Source organism: Lagenorhynchus albirostris, chromosome 3 (assembly GCF_949774975.1).
Source record: "Lagenorhynchus albirostris chromosome 3, mLagAlb1.1, whole genome shotgun sequence".
In the NCBI taxonomy this organism is placed as follows: domain Eukaryota; kingdom Metazoa; phylum Chordata; class Mammalia; order Artiodactyla; family Delphinidae; genus Lagenorhynchus; species Lagenorhynchus albirostris.
The window spans coordinates 29,567,233-29,592,209 of NC_083097.1; the positions used below are offsets into that span (position 1 = coordinate 29,567,233).

The window sequence follows — 24,977 nt, forward strand, 5'->3', positions numbered from 1 at the left end:
TCCTACAGAGGCATCAGTCTTTTTTTTTAAGCTGAAGAATGTATAGTGCCTACAGGTAAATGAGGGTAGATGAAACTAGAAAAGCAGATAGGCAACAGATGGTGAAAGATCATATATATTATGCTACGGAATTTGCAATATAACCTGAAGGTCATAAGGAAACCCTGAAAGACTTTAATTAAGGAGTGGATACAATCAAATTTGTACTTTAGAAAGACCATTAAGGCAAAGTATAAAGAATGGGTTGGAAACAGCAAGACTGGAAGTTACTACAGTAATTTAAACCACAAACTATAAAGCTATGTTTAAATACAGTGAGGAGGGCAAGAGATGGACTCAAAGGTAAGATCCCTAAAACTTAGAACTAAATCCCTAGGCCAATACAACAAAGGGAGTGAGGGAAGGTGGTGAGGGATGGGTCATCACAGCTTCAGCACCCATTATGATTTCATTTATCATGTATGGGTGGGGGGAAGGAGATAAGTTCATCTGTAGACATGTTACATTTTTAATGCCACCGGATACATGCAAGTGGAGGCCAGTATGGCTAGAATAGCATGAAGAAAGGGAAAATAATAGGACATAAGGACACAGAACAGTCAGGCGCCAGATAATGTAGAGTCTTGAATGTCACAGTGAAGGGGACCAACTGTCCCAGTTTGCCTGAGACTGACAATTTTCCCAGGACATAGGACTTCCGGTGCTAAACTGAGAAAGTCCCAAGAAAACCAGGATGAGGATGAGTTGGTCACCCCAGTCATAGTAAAAATTAGATTTTATTCTGAGTTAGATGGGGAACCACAGTAAGACTTTAAGCAGACGTCACAGAATATATCAAACTTTTACAAAACGATCACTGTGGCTGCAGTGGGGAGAAGAGACTATAAGGTAAGAGTAGAAGCAAGATCGGTGTTGGATATACAGATCCTGGAGTCACCAGCATCTAAGTTAAAACGACACATGTTAATCAGCTATTCTGGAGACAGTACAGAGTGGAGTAGAAAAGACTCATCCATGATTGAGCAGAAAGATAATGGTACAAAATATTTAAGAAATTTGTCAGGAAAGTGAATGAAGTAAGGGAGAATTAAGAAAAAAAATAGAGGGGATAAACACACTGAAAGTCAAAGGGCAGATTTACTAGAATTGAGGAAGTAGGACTGCTATTAAGGTAGGCGGCTATGGTCAGAGTGATTTGAGAGGTGGGGAAATTCTAGGTGATGACAAAATCCAAGTATGATCATGGCTGTGGGTGGCTGGAACAGAATGAGGATAAATGTCAGTGAAGCTAAGGAAAGGAAAAAAAAGTGATAATAGGGTTTGGTCTATTTATTAAGTCAACAAAGTCACCCAGGAAATCAGTGGAGGCATATTCAGGAATGTAGATGAGAGCCAGAAGGAAGGGTAGAAGATGGAACATCATTAACTCATCCATCTTCAGCAACACCAAAGTCACCAGTACTCACCTGGGTCAAGGGCTCAAGTCTATCCTCCCACAGATATTACTCCCAAACTACCTGGGAAGTCAAATGTGAGAACTTGTCCATCCCATATCATAATTTTCTACCACCAACGCCAGCGAAATGTGTATATATTTCTCATGCCTAAGCTAAAAAAGAGAGCTATGTCCTTGAAAATAACGACAAAGAAGAGAAATCTACTAAAGGTAGAGGTCAATTCTACATGCCTAAATGTCATCACTGAAATGATTTTGGAACATGATTCTAACATTCACGATAGCCAGCAACGGTGATGTTTCCACTTACACAGCATGCACCATAGTAAACACCCTGTACCAATAGGATAAGGAGCTTCCAAATTTAAGATTTATCATAAACAGGTACCATGCAAAGCAAAGCACAAAAAAGTTTTTCCTTACCGTTCTGGGTCAGTGTTTACTCCAATAACTGGTTTAAGTCTGTCCAAGACTTTACTTGCTGCCAAAAGCATTGTGCCATCACCTAAAGGACATAAGACATAACCAGACTTGTTACAAAACTAGTTTTTAACAACATTTTGAACACTAGTTCTTTTAATAATCCCACCCGCACCCCATCCTGTTGGCTGCCACAGTCTACTCCTTTCTACCCACTATCCCTCTGTATTATCTCTCCCACTCTAATCCAGAATTTCTCAACAGTGGCAAGATGAACACTTCAGGCCAAATAATTCTTTGTTGTGAGGGCTGTCCTGAACTTTGTAGGGTGGCGAGCAGTATCTCTGGCCACCCACTGGATGCCAGCAGTAGCCTCCAGCTGGGAACCGCTATTCTAACTCTATCACTTCTATTAACCAATCTTCTTTCCCTCTCACATAACATCAGTCCCAATTCATAAATTATTTTGATGAGAATACATCCAACAAAAGTGTCCAGATTTGGATTTTTCTCTCCAAAAAAAATGTAAAGGTTTATAGAGAACAGTCACTAACATAATAATAAAGCTCAGGAAAAAACAAGTGTAAGTGTAAGTATATTGGGGCCAAAGAGGGATGGAATTTATCTAATCTCATTAAACTCTTTTTTTTTTTTTTTTTTGCGGTACGCGGGCCTCTCACTGTTGTGGCCTCTCCCGTTGCGGAGCACAGGCTCCAGACGCACAGGCTCCAGACGCGCAGGCTCCGCGGCATGTGGGATCTTCCCGGACTGGGGCACAAACCCGTGTCCCCTGCATCGGCAGGCGGACTCTCAACCACTGTGCCACCAGGGAAGCCCTCATTAAACTCTTAAACTCAACTTTTTTTTAAAGAGTGGCATAACTAAACCAAAATAGTTATAAATAATCCTTTGAATCATACTTAAATACACACTTTAAATATACACACAGAAATACATGCACAGAACCTTACAGTAACATCGTTCACTAGAAAAGTAAAATGTTGTATAAAGCACGTCTTTTAAAACCTGATCCTAAAAATCCAAAAATTCGTCTTATGGTAGGACTCTGAAAGCTTCATCACAGCTAGACCACAGGGTATTTGGCAATATGATTATTAAAGAGCATTTCCATATTCCAGCACCTTTACCTCTGCAAAACTATTACCTCCTGCAGCTATGACAGCATCTGCCCATCGAACAGTTTCTTCATCATATTCTCTCCTCTTTACGAGACGAACCTCAATCCCCTCATTCCTAAGATAAAAAAAGGAAAGTGTGTATAAAATTTCCAGTAACGTAAAGGAGTATGTTTTTTGAGAGGCAGATTATTACAATAGAGATTTAAAATAAATAAACAAGTTTGTTTTATAAACAAATTTATGTTTAGCTTTGTAAGGTCAGCTTCATTTTCACTTACCCACAACAACCAATTAACTATTAACTATAGGAAGCATATGTATAAACTGACTATCCCAAATCGCCATGTGCTTTAAAAAATCTCTTAAAGCCCTTGACGAATAGCAATATTGATTAATTAGAATTGCATTTCCTTTTCTCTACTCTTTCTGATGCTAAAATTCATGAATACAAAACGGCCCAGAAGACTAACACCTCGAGAGACAATTTTTTAAATTATAAAAGTGAATAGCTGTTATTTTAAATTCAACGAATATTGAGTGCCAGACATTGAAAGTGACTAAAATACTTTCTAATTTGCGTGTTCTCACACTGATTCTCTTGCATACACAGAAACTTATTTGCTGACTCATTTAGCCCCTAATTAACTGAAGTTTCTGTACTTGTAATTTTTAGACATTCAAAGACTATTATAATGAACACCTACATAATCCACTATTCTGTTTAAGAAATAAAACACTGCACTACAGTTGAAGCCTGCTGTGTACAAAATTAACTCTTTGTAGAAAAGGCACTTCTTGGGCAGACCACATAATAACTGAAAATCTGTGAAGTTTTCAGAGTACAATAAAAATTTCCTTAAAAACACTATAATATCAGGTCCATTAGCCATGATATAATTTTCTTAAAATGATTCTATAATGACCATCTTTACTAAAAATCTAAGTATTAGCTGCTAGTAAAAATAAAAATTGAAAGTCCCACTCAAGACCTGATCCCACAGACTTACCGTAAACTATCAAGAATGTGCTCTACATTTTGGGTGTGAATATGATGTCGTTCAAGCAGTCCACTGTAGCTAGAGCCTTTCAATGCAAGCTATATCAAAATAAAACAAGTTTTGCCTTATTACATAATATATATTACATATTATATTTCTTTAAAAAGCCCTATATAAAACAGAATGGGTTTTTTTTTGGAAGATACATTTTAATGACTATATGTGAAACCTACAAGTATAAACTTAATTAGAAAGTCTAGTTCCAGAAAATCGTAACTTGGTTTTAATACCAAACACAGCAGTTAGTTTCCTGAATCATGTGGTCAACGGGATCTCAAAAATCTCATGTTTTACAGCTTGAGTGCTTTTTTCCCTAAATGGATTTTTAACATACTGCATATGGCTACTGAAGACCAAAGATGAACTAATATTTTAGAAGGCAGTTAGATGACCTTTGTTCTACTTGGATTTTCAGCTCTCTTGTATTCAGATTTATGAACTCTATTTGGAATTTACACAATCCAAACAAAGCGCTTGTTAGCTGCTTGAGAATGGATAACTTTTAGATATAAAGACATATAGCCTTCAAGGATTATTTTTCCTAGTCATTTAGAATATTTTATAATGTCACTATCTTATCATTAATATTCTTTTAAAGTATATGTCTTCTGAATAATCTGTAAAGTAAAATGTTGAGAGAGAAGTTTAGAAACATCCATTTAATCATCAAGTAGGAAATATGTCCACTAGAGTGAATGCTAGAATTAAAAAGCATGTTATTTTCGGCATACAACAAAATTACTTACAAAACTACTTACTTACAGAGAAACTATTCAAGAAAAAAACCAGAAGACTAGCAGAAAAGATCACCTACAACTGAAGGTATAGAAGAGAACCACAACAAGACAGGTAAGAGGTTCGGAGATGCAGTATAGTCAATACCCATACCCCTGGGTGGCCAACCCACAAACGGGGGGAAATAATTTACAATTGCAGAGGTTCCTCCCAAGGAGCAAGGGGTCGGAGCCCCACACTGGCTCCCCAGCCCAGTGGCTCTGCATTGGGAAGACAAGTCCCCAGAACATTTGGCTTTGAAGGCCAGCAGGGCTTACTTTCAGGAGAGCCAGGGCTTTGGGGAATAGAGACTCCACTCCTAAAATGCACACACAAAATCTCACACGCTCCAGGACCCAGGGCAGAAGCAGTAATTTGAAAAAAGCCTGGGCCAGACCCATCTGCTGATCCTGGAGAGGCTCCTGAAGAGACAAGAGGCAACTAGAGCTCACCCAGGGGACACAGACACTGGTAACAGTCATTTTGGGAAGCTCGTTCTACCACAAGAATGCTAGCGACGGCAAGCACCATTTTGGAATCCTCCTTCTAGCTTTTTACTGCCAGGATGTGAACCCACAGGTCTGCTGCCTTAAGACCCCGAGGCCACAGATATCCCAGGACCCAGCCCTGTCCACCAGAGGGCCCAAGACCCAGCTCACACACCAGTACGCTCACACTAGCCATGGGACCCCCGGGGCCCTGCAATCAGAGACCCCAGGACCTGGCTCTGCCTACCAGTGGGCCTGCAACAGTCTGGGGGCCAGCCTCACCCACCAGTGGGTAGGCACCAGCCCCAGGACCCCCTGGGCCCTGGCCCTGGCCACCGGTGGGCTGAAATACCGACTCCAAGACCTCCAGGGCCCTGCAGCCAGAGACTCCAGGACCGCCTGCATCCACCAGTGTGATGGCACTAACCCCAGAACCTGGCCTCACCCACCAGTGGGAAGGCACCAGCCTGGGGATCCTCTTGACCCCAGCCCCACCCACCAGTGGGCCAACACCAGCTCTGGGGCACCTTGGACCTCTCAACCAACTGCCACAGGATCCGGCCCCTCCCACCAGCTTTGAGACACCCCCGACCCCATAGACAGTCATGTCAAGAACCAGCCCCACCCATCGGCAGGCCAAGACTAGACCCGGGGCCCTTGGCCCTGCAACCACCTACTCCAGAACCCAGCTCTGCCCACCAACGCAAGGAGCCCCAGGGCCCCACAGCCAGCAGCCTTGTGACCCAGCCCCACCCAACGGCAGCTGGCAGCCACCACGCAAGGCAGGGCCTGACAACCAACCAGACCCGGGACCAGCCACGCCTTCCAGACCACCCACAGTAGTCAGCCCATCACAGGAGGGCCCATACAGCCCACACAGGGGGCACCCCTAGAGCACACAGGTCTGGTGACCAGGGCAGAGTGTGCTGCTGGCATGCAAAGGACATCTCCTATAAAAGGCTGCTTCTCCCAGGTTGGAAAAACATAACCAACCTACCAAATACATAGAAATAAAAACTGCAAATTAGGAACAACGAAGCAACAGAGGAATATGTACCGAATTAATGAACAAGATAAAACCCCAGAGGAACTAAGTGAAGTGGAGATAGGCAATCTAAACCTGATAAAGAGATCAAGGTAATGATCATAAAGTTGTTCAAAGAACTCTGGAGAAGATGAAATGAAAAGGGTGAGAAGTCAGAAGTTTTTAACAAAGAGTTAGAAAATATAAAGATGAACCGAACAGAGAAGAACACAATAACTGAAATGAAAAATACACTAGAAGGAATCAACATTAAATTAGATGACATAAAGGAATGGATCAGAAAGATGAAAGATATAGTAGTGGAAATCACTGAAGCTGAACAGAAAAAGAGAAAAAATAAATAAAAATGAATGAGGATAGTTTACGAGACGTCTGGGACAACATCAAGCATACTAACATTCACATTATAGGGGTCCCAAAAAGAAAAGAGAGAGAAAGGGGCAGAGAACATATTTGTAGACATAACAGCTAAAAACTTCCCTAACATGGGAAAGGATAGACATCCAGGTCCAGGAAGCACAGAGAGTCCCAAACAGGATTAACCCAAAGAGGACCACACCAAGACACACAGTAATTAAAATGGAAAAAATTAAAGATAAAGAGAGAATATTAAAAGCAGCAGAGGAAAAACAACAAGTTACGAACAAGGGAACTCCCATAAGGCTATCAGCTGACTTTTCAGCAGATACTCTGTGGGCCAGAAGGGAGTGGCATGATATATTTAAAGTTAAGAAAGGGAAAACCCACAACCAAAAATACTCTACACAGGAGGGCTTTCATTCAGATTTGATGGAGAGATCAAAAGTTTTACAGACAAGCAAAAGCTAAAAGAATCCAGCACCTCTAAGACAGTTTTACAACAAATGTTAAAGGGACTTCTCAAAGCAGAGGGGGAAAAAAAGGCCACAACTAGAAATATGAAAATTACAAAAGGAAAAAGCTCATTGGTAAAAGCAAATATACAGTAAAAGTAGTAAATCAACCACGTACAAAGCTAGTAAAAAGGTTAAAAGACAAAAATAGTAAAATCATCTATATCCACAATAAGTAGGTAAGAGATATGCAAAGTGATGTAAAACATGATGCCCAACAGCAAACATGACAGGAAGGAGCAAAAATGAGTTTGAACTTAAGAGATCAGGAACTTAAAACAGTCACATGTATTTACAGATTGCAAGATATAAACCTCACAGTAAACACAAACCAAAAATCAACAATAGATTCACATGAACAAAACAGAAAGGAATCCAAAGATAATACTAAAGATAGTCAACAAATCACAAAGGAAAAGAATAAAAAAGAACTATAAAACAACCGCCCCAAATTAACAAAATGGCAGTAAGTACACACCTATCCATAATTATTTTAAATGTAAATGGACTAAATGCTCCAATCAAAAGACACAGAGTGGCTGAATGGATACAAAAACAAGACCCATATCTATGCTGCCTATATATACACAACGGAATACTACCCAGCCTTGAAAAAAAAAGAATGAAATCTTGCCATTTGCGACAGCATGGATGAACCTAGAGGGTATTATTATGCTAAGCCAATTAAGTCAGACAGAGAAAGACAAATACTATATTTTACTTATATGCGGTATCAAAAAAAAAAAGGAACATAACAAAACAAACAGTTATAGATACAGAGAACAAACAGGTGATTGCCAGGGGGGAGGGGGGGGAAAGGAAAGAATAGGTGAGGGAGATTAAGAGGTACAAACTTACAGTTGCAAAATAAATGGGTCACAGGTATGAAATGATCACGTGGTGACCATTTTGAAATGTACAGAAATACCAATCACTGTGTTCTGTAACAGGAACTAACATAGCATTGTAGGTCAATTATACTTCAAAAACAAACTCACTCATAGAAAAAGAGGTAAGATTTGTGGTTACTAGAAGCAGGGGATGGAGGGACGTGGAGTTGGATGAAGGCAGTCAAAAGGTACAAAGTTTTAAGATAAATAAGTATTAGAGATGTAATGGACAACACGGTAATTATAATTAGCACTGCTCTATGTTATATATGAAAGTTGTTAAGAGAGCAAATACTAAGAGGTCTCATTACAAGAAAAAACAATTTTCTATTTCCTTCATTTTATGTCTATATGAGATGACAGATGTTCACTAAACTTATTGTGATAATCATTTCATGATGTATGTACGTCAAATCATTATGCTGTACACCTTAAACTTATTCAGTGCTGTGTATTAATTACATCTCAATAAAACTGGAAGGAAAAAAAAGCATGTTATTTTCTTTCCTTTTCCAAATTCCCTTACGCCTTGACTCTTCATGATACAAAATCTGTTTTTCAAGTACCTGTCCAAAATACAGTCTTATATTCTTTCGTTTTAAATCATTACTTACTGAATTATAAAGTAAAACCAATTTTAGATAGTATTTTAATAACATGTATTTTTCTTTTTAAAAAGGTTATAAAAACAACACAACATGGAAGATACAGTCATGAAAAATTAAAACTACATATAATCTTATTACCTTGGGATAATTAGTGTGAATATTTTGATACCTACCTTCCCAATCTTGTTTATGAATAATGGGTTAAGACTTGTTTTTTTTTTTTTTGCGGTACGCGGGCCTCTCACTGTTGTGGCCTCTCCCGTTGCGGAGCACAGGCTCCGGACACGCAGGCTCAGCGGCCATGGCTCAAGGGCCCAGCCGCTCCACAGCATGTGGGATCTTCCCGGACCGGGGCACGAACCCGTGTCCCCTGCTTCAGCAGGTGGACTCTCAACCGCTGCGCCACCAGGGAAGCCCGGGTTAAGACTTTTAAAATAGTGTTGTCCTCACTCTATAATCTACAGGGAAACATGCTTTTCAGAAGAGAAGCTGAGGACATATTTGGCTATTTGAAAATTAGTCCATCTACAAATAATAAATGCTGGAGACGGTGTGGAGAAAAGGGAATCCTCCTACACTGTTGGTGGGAACATAAACTGGGGCAGCCACTATAGAGAACGGTATGGAGGTTCCTTAAAAAACTAAAAATAGAGTTATCATATGAACCAGCAATTCCACTCCTGGACACATATGCAGAGAAAACTATAATTTGAAAAGACAAATGCACTCCAATGTTCATAGCAGCACTATCTACAGCAGCCAAGACATGGAAGCAACCTAAGTGTCCATCAACAGATGAATGGATAAGGGAGATGTGGTATATATACACAGTGGAAGATTACTCAGCCATAAAAAAGAATGAAATAATGCCATTTGCAGCAACATGGATGGACCTAGAGATTATCATACTAAGTGAACTAAGTCAGACAGAGGAAGACAAATATATGATGTCAGTTGTATGTGGAATCTAAAATTAAAATGATACAAGTGAACTTATTTATGAAATAGAAATAACTCTCAGACACAGAAGACAAACTTATAGTTACCAAAGGGGAAAGGGGTGGGGAGGGATAAATTAGGAGGTTGGAATTAAAATATACACAATACTATATCTAAAACAGATAACCAACAAGGACCTACTGTACAGCACAGGGAACTATACTCAAAATATCTTGTAATAACCTATAATGGAAAAGAATCTAAAAATGTTTTATATATATATATATATATATATAAATATGTGTGTGTATATATATATAACTGAATCACTTAGCTGTACACCTGAAATTAACACATTGTAAATCAACTATACATCAATAAAAATTTTAAAAAGGGAAAATAAAAATAAACTGAATTCCACACAGAAAAAAAAATTAATCCATAGATGTTAACTCGCATATACTAAATGAGACAGCCTGTACAACAGTTTAATGCCTAGATATAAACCTCATTATATTTAGACAGAGCAAACCAATGTTAAGAATATTTTCTCTAAAGGAAAGCAGCAAGCAAGGTAATAATTAGATAATCGTTCATTTACTTTGATCAACAAATCAATGTAAATAAGGGTTGAAAAACTATTCTAAGAGTATCATTTCTAAATATGGATGAACATAGCATTAATATTCAGATTATTACTTCCATTACCCAACCACAGATTAACTAAAACTGCACTAACCACCTTTCAGTATATATGGATCACAGTGATTTTCTTTTCTGCTCTCTCCCTGGGGATCTCTAGTTTCAAGGCTTTAAAAGAGATCTTGTATGCTGATGCTGATGACTCCTAATTGCAATCTCTAATCCTGGCCTATCTTTAGGGCTCCAGGTGAAGGTACCCAACTGCGTCTCTGACATCTTTCTCTGGATATCTAACAGGCATCTCAAACTAACCTGCTTCAATAGCAGGCCCCTGATTTTCTAGCAGATAAGTTACCACGTTATATTATTTTTTTACAATAATTACCTCTCATGAAGCCATTTCAAGAGTAAACACTGAATAGCTAGAAATTAAGCTCTAAAAAATTGAATTTATTCATTCAGATATGTGAGTGCCTACTACTGTGTTCAGTGAAACATTAGCTGAGCTCAATCAAATGCATTAAATGCAGCACTGAAAACTCAGTGAGAACCCATTCAAAGGTAGAAAAGTCTATTAAAATATTTTCATCAAATTTACTGCTTCTAACCTGCTATAAATAAAACTTAAGGGTAACTGGCCTTCAGAGTTCAATTCACTGTCCAGATTTTTATCTTATGTTCCCATTTTTGGCTTCCACAATATAGAACATATACCCAGGAATAAAGGACATAAATCCTACATATCGGTACTATTAATTCTAATCTGGTGGTTCAGGAGCTTTGGTGCTTACTTCCTGGCTCTCAGAAAACTCCAGAAAATTAAGATTACTCAGCAGCTGAGTTTTATGAAACTTCAATTTGACATGGTGAAGGAGGTCTGAATTTGCAGGGGAAAAATTATAAAGAACTAATAGAAAACTAAGTTTTCCACGATTTTAATATGTTTTGCTAGCAACACTTAAGTTCCAAATCTAAAGACAAAGTTCATTTAGCATTAGAATACTTAATATTGGAGCAGAAATGTCACTTCATAAATTCTTATTCCCACTCACATTTCTTCTTGTGAACTAATTATTTAACAACTCATGCTCGATACATTTATTTAGAGAATACAAGTTCTTTAATTACTTTCATAAACAATCTAGCTGGTTGGGCTAGTAAGCTGCATTAACATGTACTGGCTAACTAGGCAGCTAAGAGATAAGGCATTTTTAAAAATCACTAATAAAAAGCATCAATTAGAAAGTCTTAAATCACTATTCAACTGGCTCATATTTTTTAAAGTTTTTTTTTAATATTCAAAGGCTAGTAAGAATTTCTAGCTACCCCCTCAGAAAATAACAACACTTCAAAGATTTAAAAACATACTTCAATCAGACAAAAACAAGAACACATGAATTCTCTGTAAAATGTCTTACAATTAAGAGATTAGAGAAATTACTGAAATTTAGAATACATTCTCAATTATGCAATGCTACACCTTAGGTATTAGTAACAAAGTTCTTAATATTTTCTTCCTTTTTTTCCCCAAAAGTTTGTTAGTTCCTATCAGCATTAAAAAACAAACAACAAAAAAACTTTCTTTTATGATTATTCACTAGGATACTTGGAAAAAGCAGTGTGAATCTAAAAGCTCTACAGGCAGACACACTCAGTATTAGCAAAAGAATTTTCTTATAAAATCTCCAAAAGCCAACATCACTTCTCCCCATGCGGCTCAGAGGTTAAAACACAACACAGCATGAAAGGAAAAAAAAGAGGGTTCTGAAGGGACAGAAATTCACCACACCTTAAAGTCAGAGGTGATAGGCTATTTTCTAAACGGCCCAAACACTTTTATTAAAGTATCACAGACATTTTTACTTGACCAAAACTGAATCTATTACAAATTTTTTAAACTTGTTTTACTAGTCAGCTGAGCGTTACTATTTTGTACTCCAGTAAGGGAAGGAAATATGTCTTTTTAAATTTAACACACTGTTTCACCAACTCGTGACACAATGACAGTTTGGTATGTAAACTCACTAGGCATAATTTAAGCACTCTTAGAAGAATACACTTAACTAAATGGTACACGAAGCACCATTCAAAATTGCCTTAAAAGGATTAGTGGTACCTAACTGACAGCTAAAGTAAACTACTTACCTAGTATGATCAGGCCAGGAGCAGGGAACCCTAAATATTTCTTCAGCTATATTTGGTATTTATCTTGGATCATTTCTATTCCATTTATTCTTTATCTCAGACTCTCACCTTTACTTTCCCCATTGTTTTATTCCTACTTCTGCATTCCCCTTAATTCTGTTTACTTACTCCCTTATATGTTGGGATTGCTCAAGTTACCTTCCTTGGCATTCTTATCCGTTCTCACTTCATTTTCATTTTCTCCCCACTCTAGGGACTTGATCTTCCAAGTATACACCAGTACCTATGAAATTAAACTTTAGGGCAAGCTTGTTTCTTGAGCTACAGGCTCAAATTTTCAAAGGCCTACCTTTATATTCACCCACATGTAGATCAAGTACCTCTCCCCAAAACCATCTAAATCTGATAATATATTCCCCGTTCTAATTTGCTTTTCTGAATCCCATATAACAGTTAATAATACTTCCATTTACCTAGTCAACAAAGTAAACCCCAGGTGGCACCTTTAATTCTCCCTTCACACTCAGTCTCCATAGCCGGCCAGTGGTGAAGTCCAATAATTATACCTGTAAACTGTTTCTCCAATCTGTCCTTTACGTTCATGCTGCCACTGCTTGAGTTCTGGGCAACATCAACTCTTATCTGGTCTCATGCAACAGCTTGCCTCTGGAATTTCTAAATGAGTTTCTTCCTTAAAAAGTATTTCCTATTCCCCTCGTCATCTAACCACTCCCATCCGAAGCCTGCTTTCATACTAGTCCCAGAATGGTGACGTCTCAGAAAACTGACCCATCCCTCCACTCCTGTGGGGAAGAGAGTAGGGCTGAGCAAGAGTTGTGTTCTGCTGCTAAAAGACTGAAAACCACTAGGAGATAAAAACATGGCATTTAACAACTTTATAAGGCCCATTTACCTGTTTAGCCTCAATATTACTTCCTCTTGAGCAATGATTTTCAAATTGCCCTTAGAATGGGTACCATACCAACCCACTGATCACAACCAGCATTATAAATAAACTATACTACATGTAACAAGGGTAAACTGGTTCATGTTACCTTCTATTTCAAATATGAGTACATCATGATGTAAGATTTTTCTGACTGTGAATTAAAGTCACCAATGTTTGAGTTCTTTTTACTGGCAAAAAGATGACCTTTCCCACTGTCTTACTAGTACTGTTCTCTGTCTCCTTCACCTGTAAATTCTTCCTTATTCTTTAATACTTAAGTATCTTAAAATTAAAAGATACAATTTCACCCTCATCACATTGGCAAAAATGTTAAAGTCTACCAAGTGCCCATGAGAACACTGGGAATCAGGGAGTTATTCAATGCTTATGGAAAAATTATTTGTATTTTTAATTGCAGCATTTTTTTTAATAGTGGAAAAACTGGAAACAACCTAATTATCCAAACAATGGAATACTATACAGCAGTTAAAATGAATTAACATATATCAACACAGATAAATTTCAAAACCAATAGTGAATAAGAAAATTTCTAAAAACTAGACACATTCTAAAGAATATGATATTACTGATGTAACTTTTTAAAGATATAAAACAATATTAAAATAAAGTCAACTTATACTTTACTAGCTGAGAAGATATTAATGTGCATAATATCTTAACTCAGAGCTTAAGCCATATAATTAAAAATATAGAAAAAGTGATCACCGTAAACATAAATCATGTTATTTACAATTTCATGGCTGGCTACAGGCTCCCCCAGGTAAGCCTGATACATAGTGCAGGCTGAAAATCAGGGCTCTAAAACATATTGATCAATGATTCTGTTAATGGTTAATTCCATCTACTGTGATATTCAGTCCTTTTACATCTTTATGAGTCTCTTATTTAACTGCAAATATTTACGGGAGTATACCTTAAGCCTCTATTTTCCAAGTTGTGTTCCACAGAATTAAAAACATTTTATGCACCCCCCCAAAAAAAAACTCATAGTCAAATAAAAATCATCTTTTGTTTAGGCTCATGTTTATCAAACATATTTAACCTCTTTCAGGGCACTCACATCAGTAATCTCTACCTTAAGTTTTTAGCAGCTAACATCTTTTGGAAGCCTGACAGCTGGAAATAAGGCCCTGGACTGGCAGCCTCAGGGTGAAAGAACTAAAAATGTTTTTTTTTAAATTCAGAAACATTTCACCACCTTTAACTAGTGGGGATGGAAAGGCAGAGAGGATGATGTGTAAGATACAGTCCTTGCCCTCAACTCCAGAGAAGAAAATAACCACAGATAATACACTAAAAAGGAAAGCTCAAAATCATATTATGAAAATACAATGAAGAATACCTAACATAACCTTGGTGGCCAGAGAGAGGCCCAGCAAGGTTACCAAGGATGGCTTCCTGTGAGAGTAATGTGTAAGCTTCACCTCACAGCAAGAACAGGAACTGGCTAAAGGATGGAGGAGCATTCAAAGCAAAAGGGGCTACAAAGGTAAAGACAGTGATGGATGCAAATCAAACTACCCTGAAATACCATTTTTTACCTACCAGGTTGGCAAAGACCCCAAAGTATGCTAAACTGTTTATGAAACAACAAGCACCTTCATATACTGCTGGTGAAGGTATACGCTGGCACAGCCTCTAAGGGGAGCAATTTGGCGATGCCTATTAAAATTTCAAATCTATGTACTTCCTGACTCAGCAAGTCCAGTTTTAATATTTTAGTGTTTGATTCATTAACACAAATGTTATTCATTACACAGTGTATTTAATAAACTAAAGCATCTGCACACAGTAAGTACTATATACATACTATTAAAAAAAGAACAAGGTGAGGAATAGCTTAAATAATGTTATCATTGAGTAAAAAGGGATGGGATAAAGAAAAAGAATATTTCCCTCTGTTGATTTGTATGTATATATTATTTCTGGAAAGAAAAACAAGAAATTGATTAGCATTGGTTACTTCCAGGGACAAAAACTGAGTGCCCGGTGACAGGAATAAGAAAAAGACTTTTCATTGCATACTCTTCTGTATCGTTTACATTTTGAACCATTTTAACGTGCTACTGATCCATAAATAAGTTAATTAAATAAGCACAACATCTCATGGAAATTAAAGCAGTTTGAAATCAATGGAAAATGAAGTTCTAGACAAGAACTGATTAGAAATGAAGCTCAAGAGGTGGACAGGAGTCAATTCATGAAAGGCCTTGTTCTAGCACACTAAGGATAATAAAGGTTCACCTACAATAATGTTTCTCGAAGTCTGATCTGGGGACCACTTGCAAACGTGGAGAGCTTGATAAAATGCAAAGCCCTGGACAAAGCATCAGCAAGCTTAAGGGTATGGTTCAAAGAGGCAGAGTCTGAGAGTTCTCCACAAACTGAATCTTTATATTGAGGGGTATGAGAATAAGGTTCAGGTACCTGCATTCTAACAAATTCCCTGGGTGACTCTATAGGTTATAGGGAGCTTCTGAGGGGTTTTAAGCAGAGGAGTAGAGTGGCCAGATGTTCACTTTGGATAGACCGTTTTGGTTCCTGTGTCTGGAAGATTTGAAAGGAGTGAGGCTCCGTTAGAAGGCTCTCTGGCAGTACTCCAGATCATGTTCTTTAATTTGATAAATACTCATATTGCATACACTACACTCATTGCACATGTGGCAAAAATATTATCTACCCAAGAACTACAACCTAAGCTACACCAGTGTTTTAAGGAAACTGAGTAATGGAAACAAAATCCAAGGCACAGCAACTCCCAAATCTGCTAAGAAGGCAATAACTAGCAAGAATGTAAACCAATAATAGAGGGACCACTACATGAAATTATTCCATCCCATTAGGAAATTAATTTTTTTTTTTTTTTTTTTTTTTGCGGTACGCGGGCCTCTCACTGTTGTGGCCTCTCCCATTGCGGAGCACGGCCTCCCGACGTGCAGGCTCCGTCGCCTGTGGGATCTTCCCGCACCGGGGCACGAACTCATGTCCCCTGCATTGGCAGGCGGACTCTGAACCACTGCACCACCAGGGAAACCCAGGAAATTAATTTTTTAAAAAAAACTAAAAATGGAAACCATTAAAGGGAGTTGCTTCTGAGGTTGTAAGACTTGGAGTCAGGGCAGAGAAGGGTGGAAACTGCTCATTTTTTATTTGGTATATATTAAAATATTTTGAAATGAAACATTCTCTTTGGCCAATAAGGCATGTTTAATGACGTCAAAACCCTTTCCAATCAGCTTTGAGTCACCTAAAGGTCTAGTTTGTGAGTGTCATCAACTCTGTTAATATAAGCTCCACATCCACCAACAGCTACATCACTTATGATGCAAGTAAACTGTAATAATAGTTCAATTAGCCCTTGCCAAGTCTTGAGCCAGTAGATGTAAAATCACTGAGTAGAAATCCTCTATTCACAAGAAAAGTCACTGACAGGTTAGGCGGAAGGGAAATGCAAGAATTAAAAATAAACCAATGTAAAACCAATATGAAAGAGCAAATGAAAGTCAGACTTTCATCCAGTCTGTATATGCTTTATCAGCTAAGAAGTATTTCCTCTAATTGTTTAAGTTGCTACAAAGTTAGAGAACCACAAGGCTTCAGGGTATGAAATTATACTAGCACTCCATCCCTCTTCTTCCATTTGCATTTTAACAAGTGACCTAATAGAGATCTATTTTGCCACAAAACAATCACCACCACCACAGCAAAAGAGAACCCTCTGGTACAAAACTTCAGGTTACCAGGACACCACAGACATAGCCAGCCACGGTGCCAGAAGACTCAAGTAAGCACTTGGCCACTTTCTTTTATATCCGATTCACATGATTCATATACCTTAGTATCTTTTACCCTAGGAAAACAGCAAACAGTATTAATCATCGTGTCATTCCTATTACAGAATTCCATTTTAGAACAACTTCACACAGTCTAGTATTATTTGGTCTGTTCCTGATCTCTGGTCCGGGTTCCACCTAATACTATGCCATTCTGAATACTGGCCTTAACATAAATGATAAAACTCAAATCAGTAAGAAACAAATCCAGTAAAATTTAATTGAAATGATAGCAACAACAACTATTTCAAAACTGTGTTCTACAGTCCAGAAGTTTTACTTCAAAAGTTTTCTTATTCCAAACAGCATACTTAGCAATAGGCAAATATTTACCTATTACAGATTTCTCTTCAGATACTCAGAGTGGGTGTACTAGGTAGTTCGATTTTTAAAGACTTGATTTGCCTTACATTTAAAAAGTTTTTATTAGTGTCAATCTAGTTCAGAGGTCCAAGAATTAATCTAATTCAGATGCCACTCATATTCTTGAGGCCTTGTAAAAGTTCTTCAGTTTTAAAATACCAGAAAGGGCCTTGGAGGCTACCTAGTCCAATCCTAGTATTTCACACACTGAACTAGGTGAAAGCACTTTGAAAACGACAGCACAACACAAAAAGTATCGCTGTCACCAAGAAGGCCCACGGAAGTTAAAAGGAAGTTAGCCACAGAGAACCTGGGCCTGGCTCCAAGCTCCTGACCCCGAATCCCAATCAAGTATACTATTTTTACTTGTCGTGAGAGGCTTCCATAAAATCGTATGAAGAACATATTTAGGGGTATATGGCATCCGACAACTTCTAAAAAGCAGGTCTTTAAAATTAGGAGTACAACCCATATGGCACACCTCTTTCCCAAATCAGAAACGCTTGCTCCAATTTTATTCCCTACCTCACCCTCAACTTCACTCCCTAACACAAACTCAACTACTCCGACCTCCTGCTCCAACTGTTTGCTGATTTACTCTTTAAATGATGCAAATGTTTTCTATAAATTGCTACCTTCAAACACTAGGGAAAAGGAGAGAAACCTGCACCTAGCATGGCCACCCGATGAATACAGGGGCCCTCCTCAATTAACTCATTAAACAGTCAAGAAGTTAAATGCTGAAAACAGTCAGTACTTAAACAAGGATGATTTACAATTTCATTCTGATACCTCCACAAAATATTACCAAAAGATTGCTGATGATTACGAACCAGAAGTTCAGAACAGGCTGTCTACTCTTGCACAGAATTCTACAGGATTATGGTTACAGGCAATTTATTCCAAAGCCTTTTGGTGCAGTGTCAACAATTAGAGATTTCCAATGGAGATTTTTCTGGACATACTGCTCATGGTAGCATCATCACTCTCGTTTCCTTAAAGTGGGTGGGGACATGGGATCAGAAGTTCCAAGAATAAGAGTGAAGGCAGATAATATTCAGGGTTTCCCCCCCCTTAGGTGTATTTATATACTTTGCAAAGTATTAGTAAATATCTATACCAAATATAGTCTGTTGTGGAGGCACTACTATATTATATAGACCTAGACGCTGTATTTCATAATTACCTTGTTTACCTGCCTTTTGCCTGGACCTTGCTACTTAACAACATACATTCAAATTTTCCCCGCTGCTCTGCCCAGCACTGGAGACACGTGAGCTTTTGATACAAACTCCTGGAACCTTGTCTGAGAACCACGTTCCAGCGCGGAAAAGGCTCAACCAGACCGGCTCCCCGGAGTGCCCAGGCCTGGCAGTCCTGCCCACTAAAAGGGGGTGTGTCTGCGGTACCATAGCTTCTTTTCCGCTGCCCAGAGCGGCGCCCAGGGGCTCCCTTTCCCCCGGGGCGGCCTGCGGAGCGATTCCCAGAACCGCACCCCCAAAGTCACGGCCGAGCCAGTGAGCGAACCAGCGCCGGGCCGAGGCACAAGGGCGGGGGCCGCCGGGACCCACCAACTGTTTCAGGTCCTCCTCAGAGAGCTCCGCGTAACGGTACCGCTGCTGCTCGAACTCGTACCGGGTGGTTTTGGCCACCACCACCACCCGGGACGGGCGGAAGCCGCCGTCGGGGCGGCTGCCACAGCCCGCCAGCTCGCGCGGCTGCCCCTGCCCCAGGTGCCGCCGGCCGCCGCCGTCACCGCCGAGCCGCGGCCGCGCGGCGGGGCCTCCCGCCCCCGGCCCCCTCAGCGCCGCTGCCCGGCCGCCCGCCACGCGACGACAGCTGCCCAGCAGGAAGCCTCTGTAACAAGTCATCGTCGGCCCGGCAGCAACTGCAGGCCCGGGCTCCCGCCTCCGCTTCCAGCCGCCAGCAGTGCGCGCCGCTCGCGCCGCCCCGGCCTCTACGTTCCAGCCGGGCGGGCAGAGGTTAAGTGCACAGCCGTGCGTGGCCGGCGCCGCAAAGGGGACGTGCCCAGACGTTGACGGGGGCGGGGAAAGCCGGGCGATTGGGAGCCGGGAGAGCCCTCGAGAGGGAAAGGTGGGCGGGGAAAAGCTGGAGGCCTCCAGGTGGTGGGTTGTGTTTGTTTGGGGAGCCTTTTCCATCGACGCCTGCGCAGTACGCTTCCCCCGCCCGGGAACCGACCTCCAGCTCCACCCCTTTCCCCCCGCGGTCTCCACCCTCCCCCAGGCCACCTCTTCCAGCCAATCAGAACCCGCAGCGGTTTCGGAGGCTGAGGAGCTTCAGGGATTGGCTGCGGCCGGGGGAAGGGCTGGAATTCTATTTGGTGTTGGAGCTAAACCCAGCTGGAACTGGTCTGAGGCTGCGCCGGCCCTGCGAGTGCGGTTTTAAGGGCTTGGCGGGAACGTGCGTGAGGCAGCAGCTTCTTGCTCGGGGTCAGTCCTTTTTTTCGTTTTTGCACATAAGACTAGATTCTTTTCTTATCGCACATAAGACTAGACCCTTTGTTCGTTCATTCAGCCACCTCGTATTGGATGGCTGATATGTCCAGCTCTGGGCCAGGGTTTGAGGAGACGGACTCAGGACCAGCTGCACAATTTGCGGGGCCTAGTGCAAAATGAAAACGCAGCCCCTTGTTCAGAAATTGCTAAGAATTGCAAGAGGGATAGACAGCAGTAAGCCGAGCACCGGGCTCATTTAAGCATGGTACCCTGTGGGATTGCGCAGGTGGTACATCTGCTAACCTCCAAAAAACTATTGGGGTGGAGGGGAGGTGTTAGCCTTTGAGAAAGTTAGAGGATGATGGATAGACGAGTCTGGCCAAGTGGAAAATTTCTAGATGGGAAGCTGTGGTTGAAAAAGTAGATAGGAAAAGAGTGAAGGGTAGAGAATGTTAATAATTTGGACCTTATCCTGTAGGCAGTAGTTAGCCTTTTGAAGGCTTTTAACTGGAATGCAATGAGTCCTGAGAGCAATGTTTGATGACTTGATCTGGTTTTCGAATGTGGAACAAATTGGGAGGCAGGAAGAGGAAGGGAGACTTGGGCGCTGTTGGAATAGTTACTCTTGGATCGAAGCTAGAGTAAAAGTAATGGAAATAGAAGAAAATGCTCCTGTTACAAGAGGAGAATCAAATGGCAGTGCACATCCTAATGTTTATCCCTCCTGCTCTTTAGATCCTTTTGCTTTGGCACTCTCTTCGCTTCTTTGTAGTCCGAGCACTATCAATAACTAGCTTTTGGACTTTGGGCAGGTTGCTTCATCTTTCTGGGCCTCAGATTCCTCATCTATAAAGTGAGGGAGTTGAACTAGAGTGATTCCAAGGTTCTGCCAAGCCCAAATTGATTCCAAATCTGTGACTTACTTTTCAGCTAGCCACCAACGCCAGCATTCACTCTTGGGTTCACTGAATATTTACTGAGTCCCTACTATGTACCAGGTAGTATATTAGACTGGGAAATACACAGTGCAGTCTGATAGATGTTTGCTTTTAGTAGGTCACTGACCCCTTCTGGCCAGGAACTTTCCCTCACAGGAGCTGCTAACAGTGACTCGTAGTGCACCCTAAAGCACACCTCTTAACTTCTGTGAGATGTGAGTTACTCATTTGTAACTTCGAACATCCTCAAGGTCCTTTCTAGTCTTACTAGTTCAACACTTTATAATTCCTTAGATACTAGGAAGGAAGAAAAGGGAGAAGTCACAGATGACACTGAGCTTTGAAGCTTCGTGACTAGGAGAATGTCAGTTGATCCATTTGACAGAAAAAATGAATTTAGAAAACCTGTTCTGGATCAAAGTCTATGAATTCTGTTATGCATATGCAAAATTTCAGACCCCTTTTCTTCCCATTTCACAGATAAGTACTCAAATTTTTGGATCTCCCCCGTTTCCAGCTACAAACTTGTCTACACTGACATCTTCTCATTTGGTATCTCTCTTTGTCCATTGTTATTTTGGGATCCCATCTCCTTCCACCTGCTCAGAAATATTGCTCCGTCAGGTTATCACCTTTAATATACCTTTAATTATCCCTCTCTATTGGACTTTCCTCTTCACTGTTTAAACATGCTCATGACATCTTTAAATTAAAGAAAAAACAAAAAACCTTTTATGCCCTAGCTTATATATATTGCTTGTTTTCTCTTTACAGCTAAGATTCTTGAAAGAGTAGTTGGTTCATCATTGGTCAGCATCCCTGCTGCCTATTCATCTGTCAACCTGTTGTAATCTAGTTTCTCCGTGCTACTTTACTAATTACTGCTATTTCCATGGTGACCAAGGATGTGATTGTAAACTCAGAAGACATTTATCAGCCCTTAACTGACTTGGTCTTCCTGCAGCATTTGAAATGGTTATCATTTCCTTTTGAAATTTTTTACTCTGGTTCACAGCACACCAGTCCCTAATGGTGGTCCTCCCATCTTTCTGTCCCTTTTCTGGATTCTTCCTAAGCTCATATTTGGGATCTATCCTTCCCTATCCTTGCCATCCCTTCTCTCTGTCTCTCTGTCTGTCTGTCTGTCTCTTTCTCTCTGTCTCTCTCTCTCTCTCTGGCTCTCTCTCTCTCTCTGGCTCTTTCTCTCTGCACTCTTCTGCATGAGCTTATCTACTCTTGTGTAATGAAAAGAGCTTGGGTTTGGGATTTAAAAAGACCTTGGTTCAAATCCCAGCTTTACCATTTATTACCTTTGTCAACCTTGGACTGTTCCCTTAATCTTTCTGAGCCTACTTCTTCATTTACAAAATGTAATAGCTTACTTATAAAGCTGTAAATATATGTACAAATGCCTAGCCACATGCCCATTACAAAGTATACACTTGGCAAATGTTAGTCCCTTTCCCCTTCCCTGACTTCAGCTACTACCAGTGTCTTTAGCCCAGACTGTCTCCGGAGATTTACATCCTTATTTCTAGCTTCCTGTTGGATAACACCTCTTGAGTCTTATGTATACAACACGTCAATGGAGATCAAATTATATTTGATTGCCTGCTGTGGGCGAAGCACCCTGCTAGGTGTTGGAGATAAAATGGGAAATAAATAAGTAGTGTCTCCCCTTGAACATACAGTCTGTGCAATGATAAAATTATTCACAGAGTGCTATAGGAATTTGGAGGAACAAATCTTCATTCAGCCTAAGTGGAGTTAGGGAAAGCTTTCTGGAAATGTCTCAAGCTAAACCTTAAAGAGTGAGTTAGGTATTAGCCAGAATCAGCAAGAGTAAGAAAGGAATTCCACAGAGGAAACAGTATGAGCAAAGATACGGAGTAATAAAATAGCAGTTCTGAAATCCTAGAACATTTAGAGAGAGGCAGGCAACAGTGGGAGGTGAGGCTAGAGAGGTTGACAGGGAGAAAGACATGAAGTGTTATATCCATGCTTAGGAACTTGGCTTTTATCCTGTATATGCTAGGAAGCCACTGAAAGGAGAGAATGACATGGTTAGCTTTGCAAAAATTATGAACAGAAATTTCTTAGAAGAAACACAAGCAGTGAATACATATCTAAAAGATCCTCAACCTTATTAGAAATCAGAAAAATAGAAATTAAGCTAATAGTGAAGTAGTCTTTTACATCCACTAGATTGGCAGAAATTAAGAAATATTGGTAATCCTCTAACTGTTTGAAAATTATTATATCATCAAGTATTTATTAGGCTAAACATTTGCCAGTTATGTCAATAACTCCTCCAATGCCTTAGTTTCTAAATATCATCTTAGAAATTTCAACTATGTTCAAGTATTCGAGTTAGTCAATTCCAAGTATGATGTCAAAAATTACTCAGTACTGTGGGTATAATCTGGCCATTGCGAAACAAACCAAAGTGTTGGCATTCATGGATTTAATATCAGTTTCAACTACACTCAAACAACTAAAATAATCTGTAGTATTATTATTATTTTAATTTTATATTTATTTTTATTTTTGGCTGTGTTGGGTCTTCGTTTCTGTGGGAGGGCTTTCTCTAGCTGTGGCAAGCGGGGGCCACTCTTCATCGCGGTGCGCGGGCCTCTCACTGTCGTGGCCTCTCTTGTTGCTGAGCGCAGGCTCCAGACGCGCAGGCTCAGTAGTTTTGGCTCACGGGCCTAGTTGCTTCGTGGCATGTGGGATCTTCCCAGACCAGGGCTCGAACCTGTGTCCCCTGCATTAGCAGGCAGATTCTCAACCACTGCACCACCAGGGAAGCCCCCAATCTGTAGTATTATTGAATTTCAAACTCAAACCCCACCTATGACAAGGGTGGTGTTCTTTTCTAGTGAACAAGCCTACCCAGTAGCCACATCTCAAGCAAGCTTAATTGTCCTCAACATTTTATGGGGAAGAGATTATATATCACTGTGATATTCACAACTTGAAGATTTACAAAGGTTACAATCTATCCTTCCCAATCCCTATAACCCCCTCTAGCTCACTTCATGTACATTCTGATTCTGAAAGATATATACGACCAGCCCCTGGCTTTTTTTTTTTTTTTTTTTTTTTTTTTTTGCGGTATGCGGGCCTCTCACTGTTGTGGCCTCTCCCGTTGCGGAGCACAGGCTCCAGACGCACAGGCTCAGCGGCCATGGCTCACGGGCCCAGCCGCTCCGCGGCATGTGGGATCTTCCCGGACCGGGAAGCCCCACCCTCCCTGGCTTTTTAAAAAATGACATGCACGTGCTCTAAGGCCTGTATAGGATATTAGGCCCTGACAACTAAGGGCTCCTGGCTTTGGCAGTAATGGTTGTAAAATATTTTAAGAGAGAACATTTTGCTGGTTTACAATTAAGCTGAATAACTTGGTATAAAAGTACTGTTGATAGAAAAGAATGTTTAGATTATCATAATATATAATCAGATATCATATTAAATATATCTTGTGTATCTTGTGTATTTGGGGAATATTTATCTAAGTAACTTTTAATAAAAGCAGCTTCTGGGACTTCCCTGGTGGCACAGTGGTTAAGAATCCGCCTGCCAATGCAGGGGACACGAGTTTGAGCCCTGGTCTGGGAAGATCCCACATGCTGTGGAGCAACTAAGCCCATGCGCCACAACTACTGAGCCTGCGCTCTAGAGCCCGCAAGCCACAACTACTGAGCCCATGTGCCACAACTACTGAAGCCTGTGCGCCTAGAGCCTGAGCTCTGCAACAAGAGAAGCCACCACAATGAGAAGCCCACACACCGCAATGGAAAGTAGCCCCTGCTCGCGCAACTAGAGAAAGCCCACGCACAGCAACGAAGACCCAATGCAACCAAAAATAAATAAATAAATATATTTATTTAAAATCAGCTTCTATGGAAGAAGACGTATGCTTTGAAATCACCCACCTAGTA

General features: G+C 40.3%; 1 protein-coding gene and 1 long non-coding RNA gene across 3 annotated transcripts in view; one reads left to right on the top strand and one right to left on the bottom strand.

The window, feature by feature from the left end:
* The window catches only part of NADK2 (NAD kinase 2, mitochondrial), a 46,109-nt gene extending 26,525 nt beyond the window's left edge, over window positions 1-19,584 (bottom strand). For both annotated transcript variants that reach the window (XM_060146025.1, XM_060146024.1), the window contains exons 1-4: window positions 19,214-19,584; window positions 4,023-4,111; window positions 3,042-3,130; window positions 1,880-1,961 (exon numbers count right to left, since the gene is read on the bottom strand). In XM_060146025.1, coding sequence (XP_060002008.1) covers window positions 1,880-1,961; window positions 3,042-3,130; window positions 4,023-4,111; window positions 19,214-19,513 — 560 coding nt within the window. In that variant the 5' untranslated portion in view covers window positions 19,514-19,584. The remainder of the gene's footprint in view (window positions 1-1,879; window positions 1,962-3,041; window positions 3,131-4,022; window positions 4,112-19,213) is intronic.
* A 408-nt stretch (window positions 19,585-19,992) lies between these two features.
* The window catches only part of LOC132518011 (uncharacterized), a 53,926-nt gene continuing 48,941 nt past the window's right edge, over window positions 19,993-24,977 (top strand). Inside the window, exon 1 of the long non-coding RNA XR_009539854.1 lies at window positions 19,993-20,092. This is a non-coding gene — a long non-coding RNA (uncharacterized LOC132518011). The remainder of the gene's footprint in view (window positions 20,093-24,977) is intronic.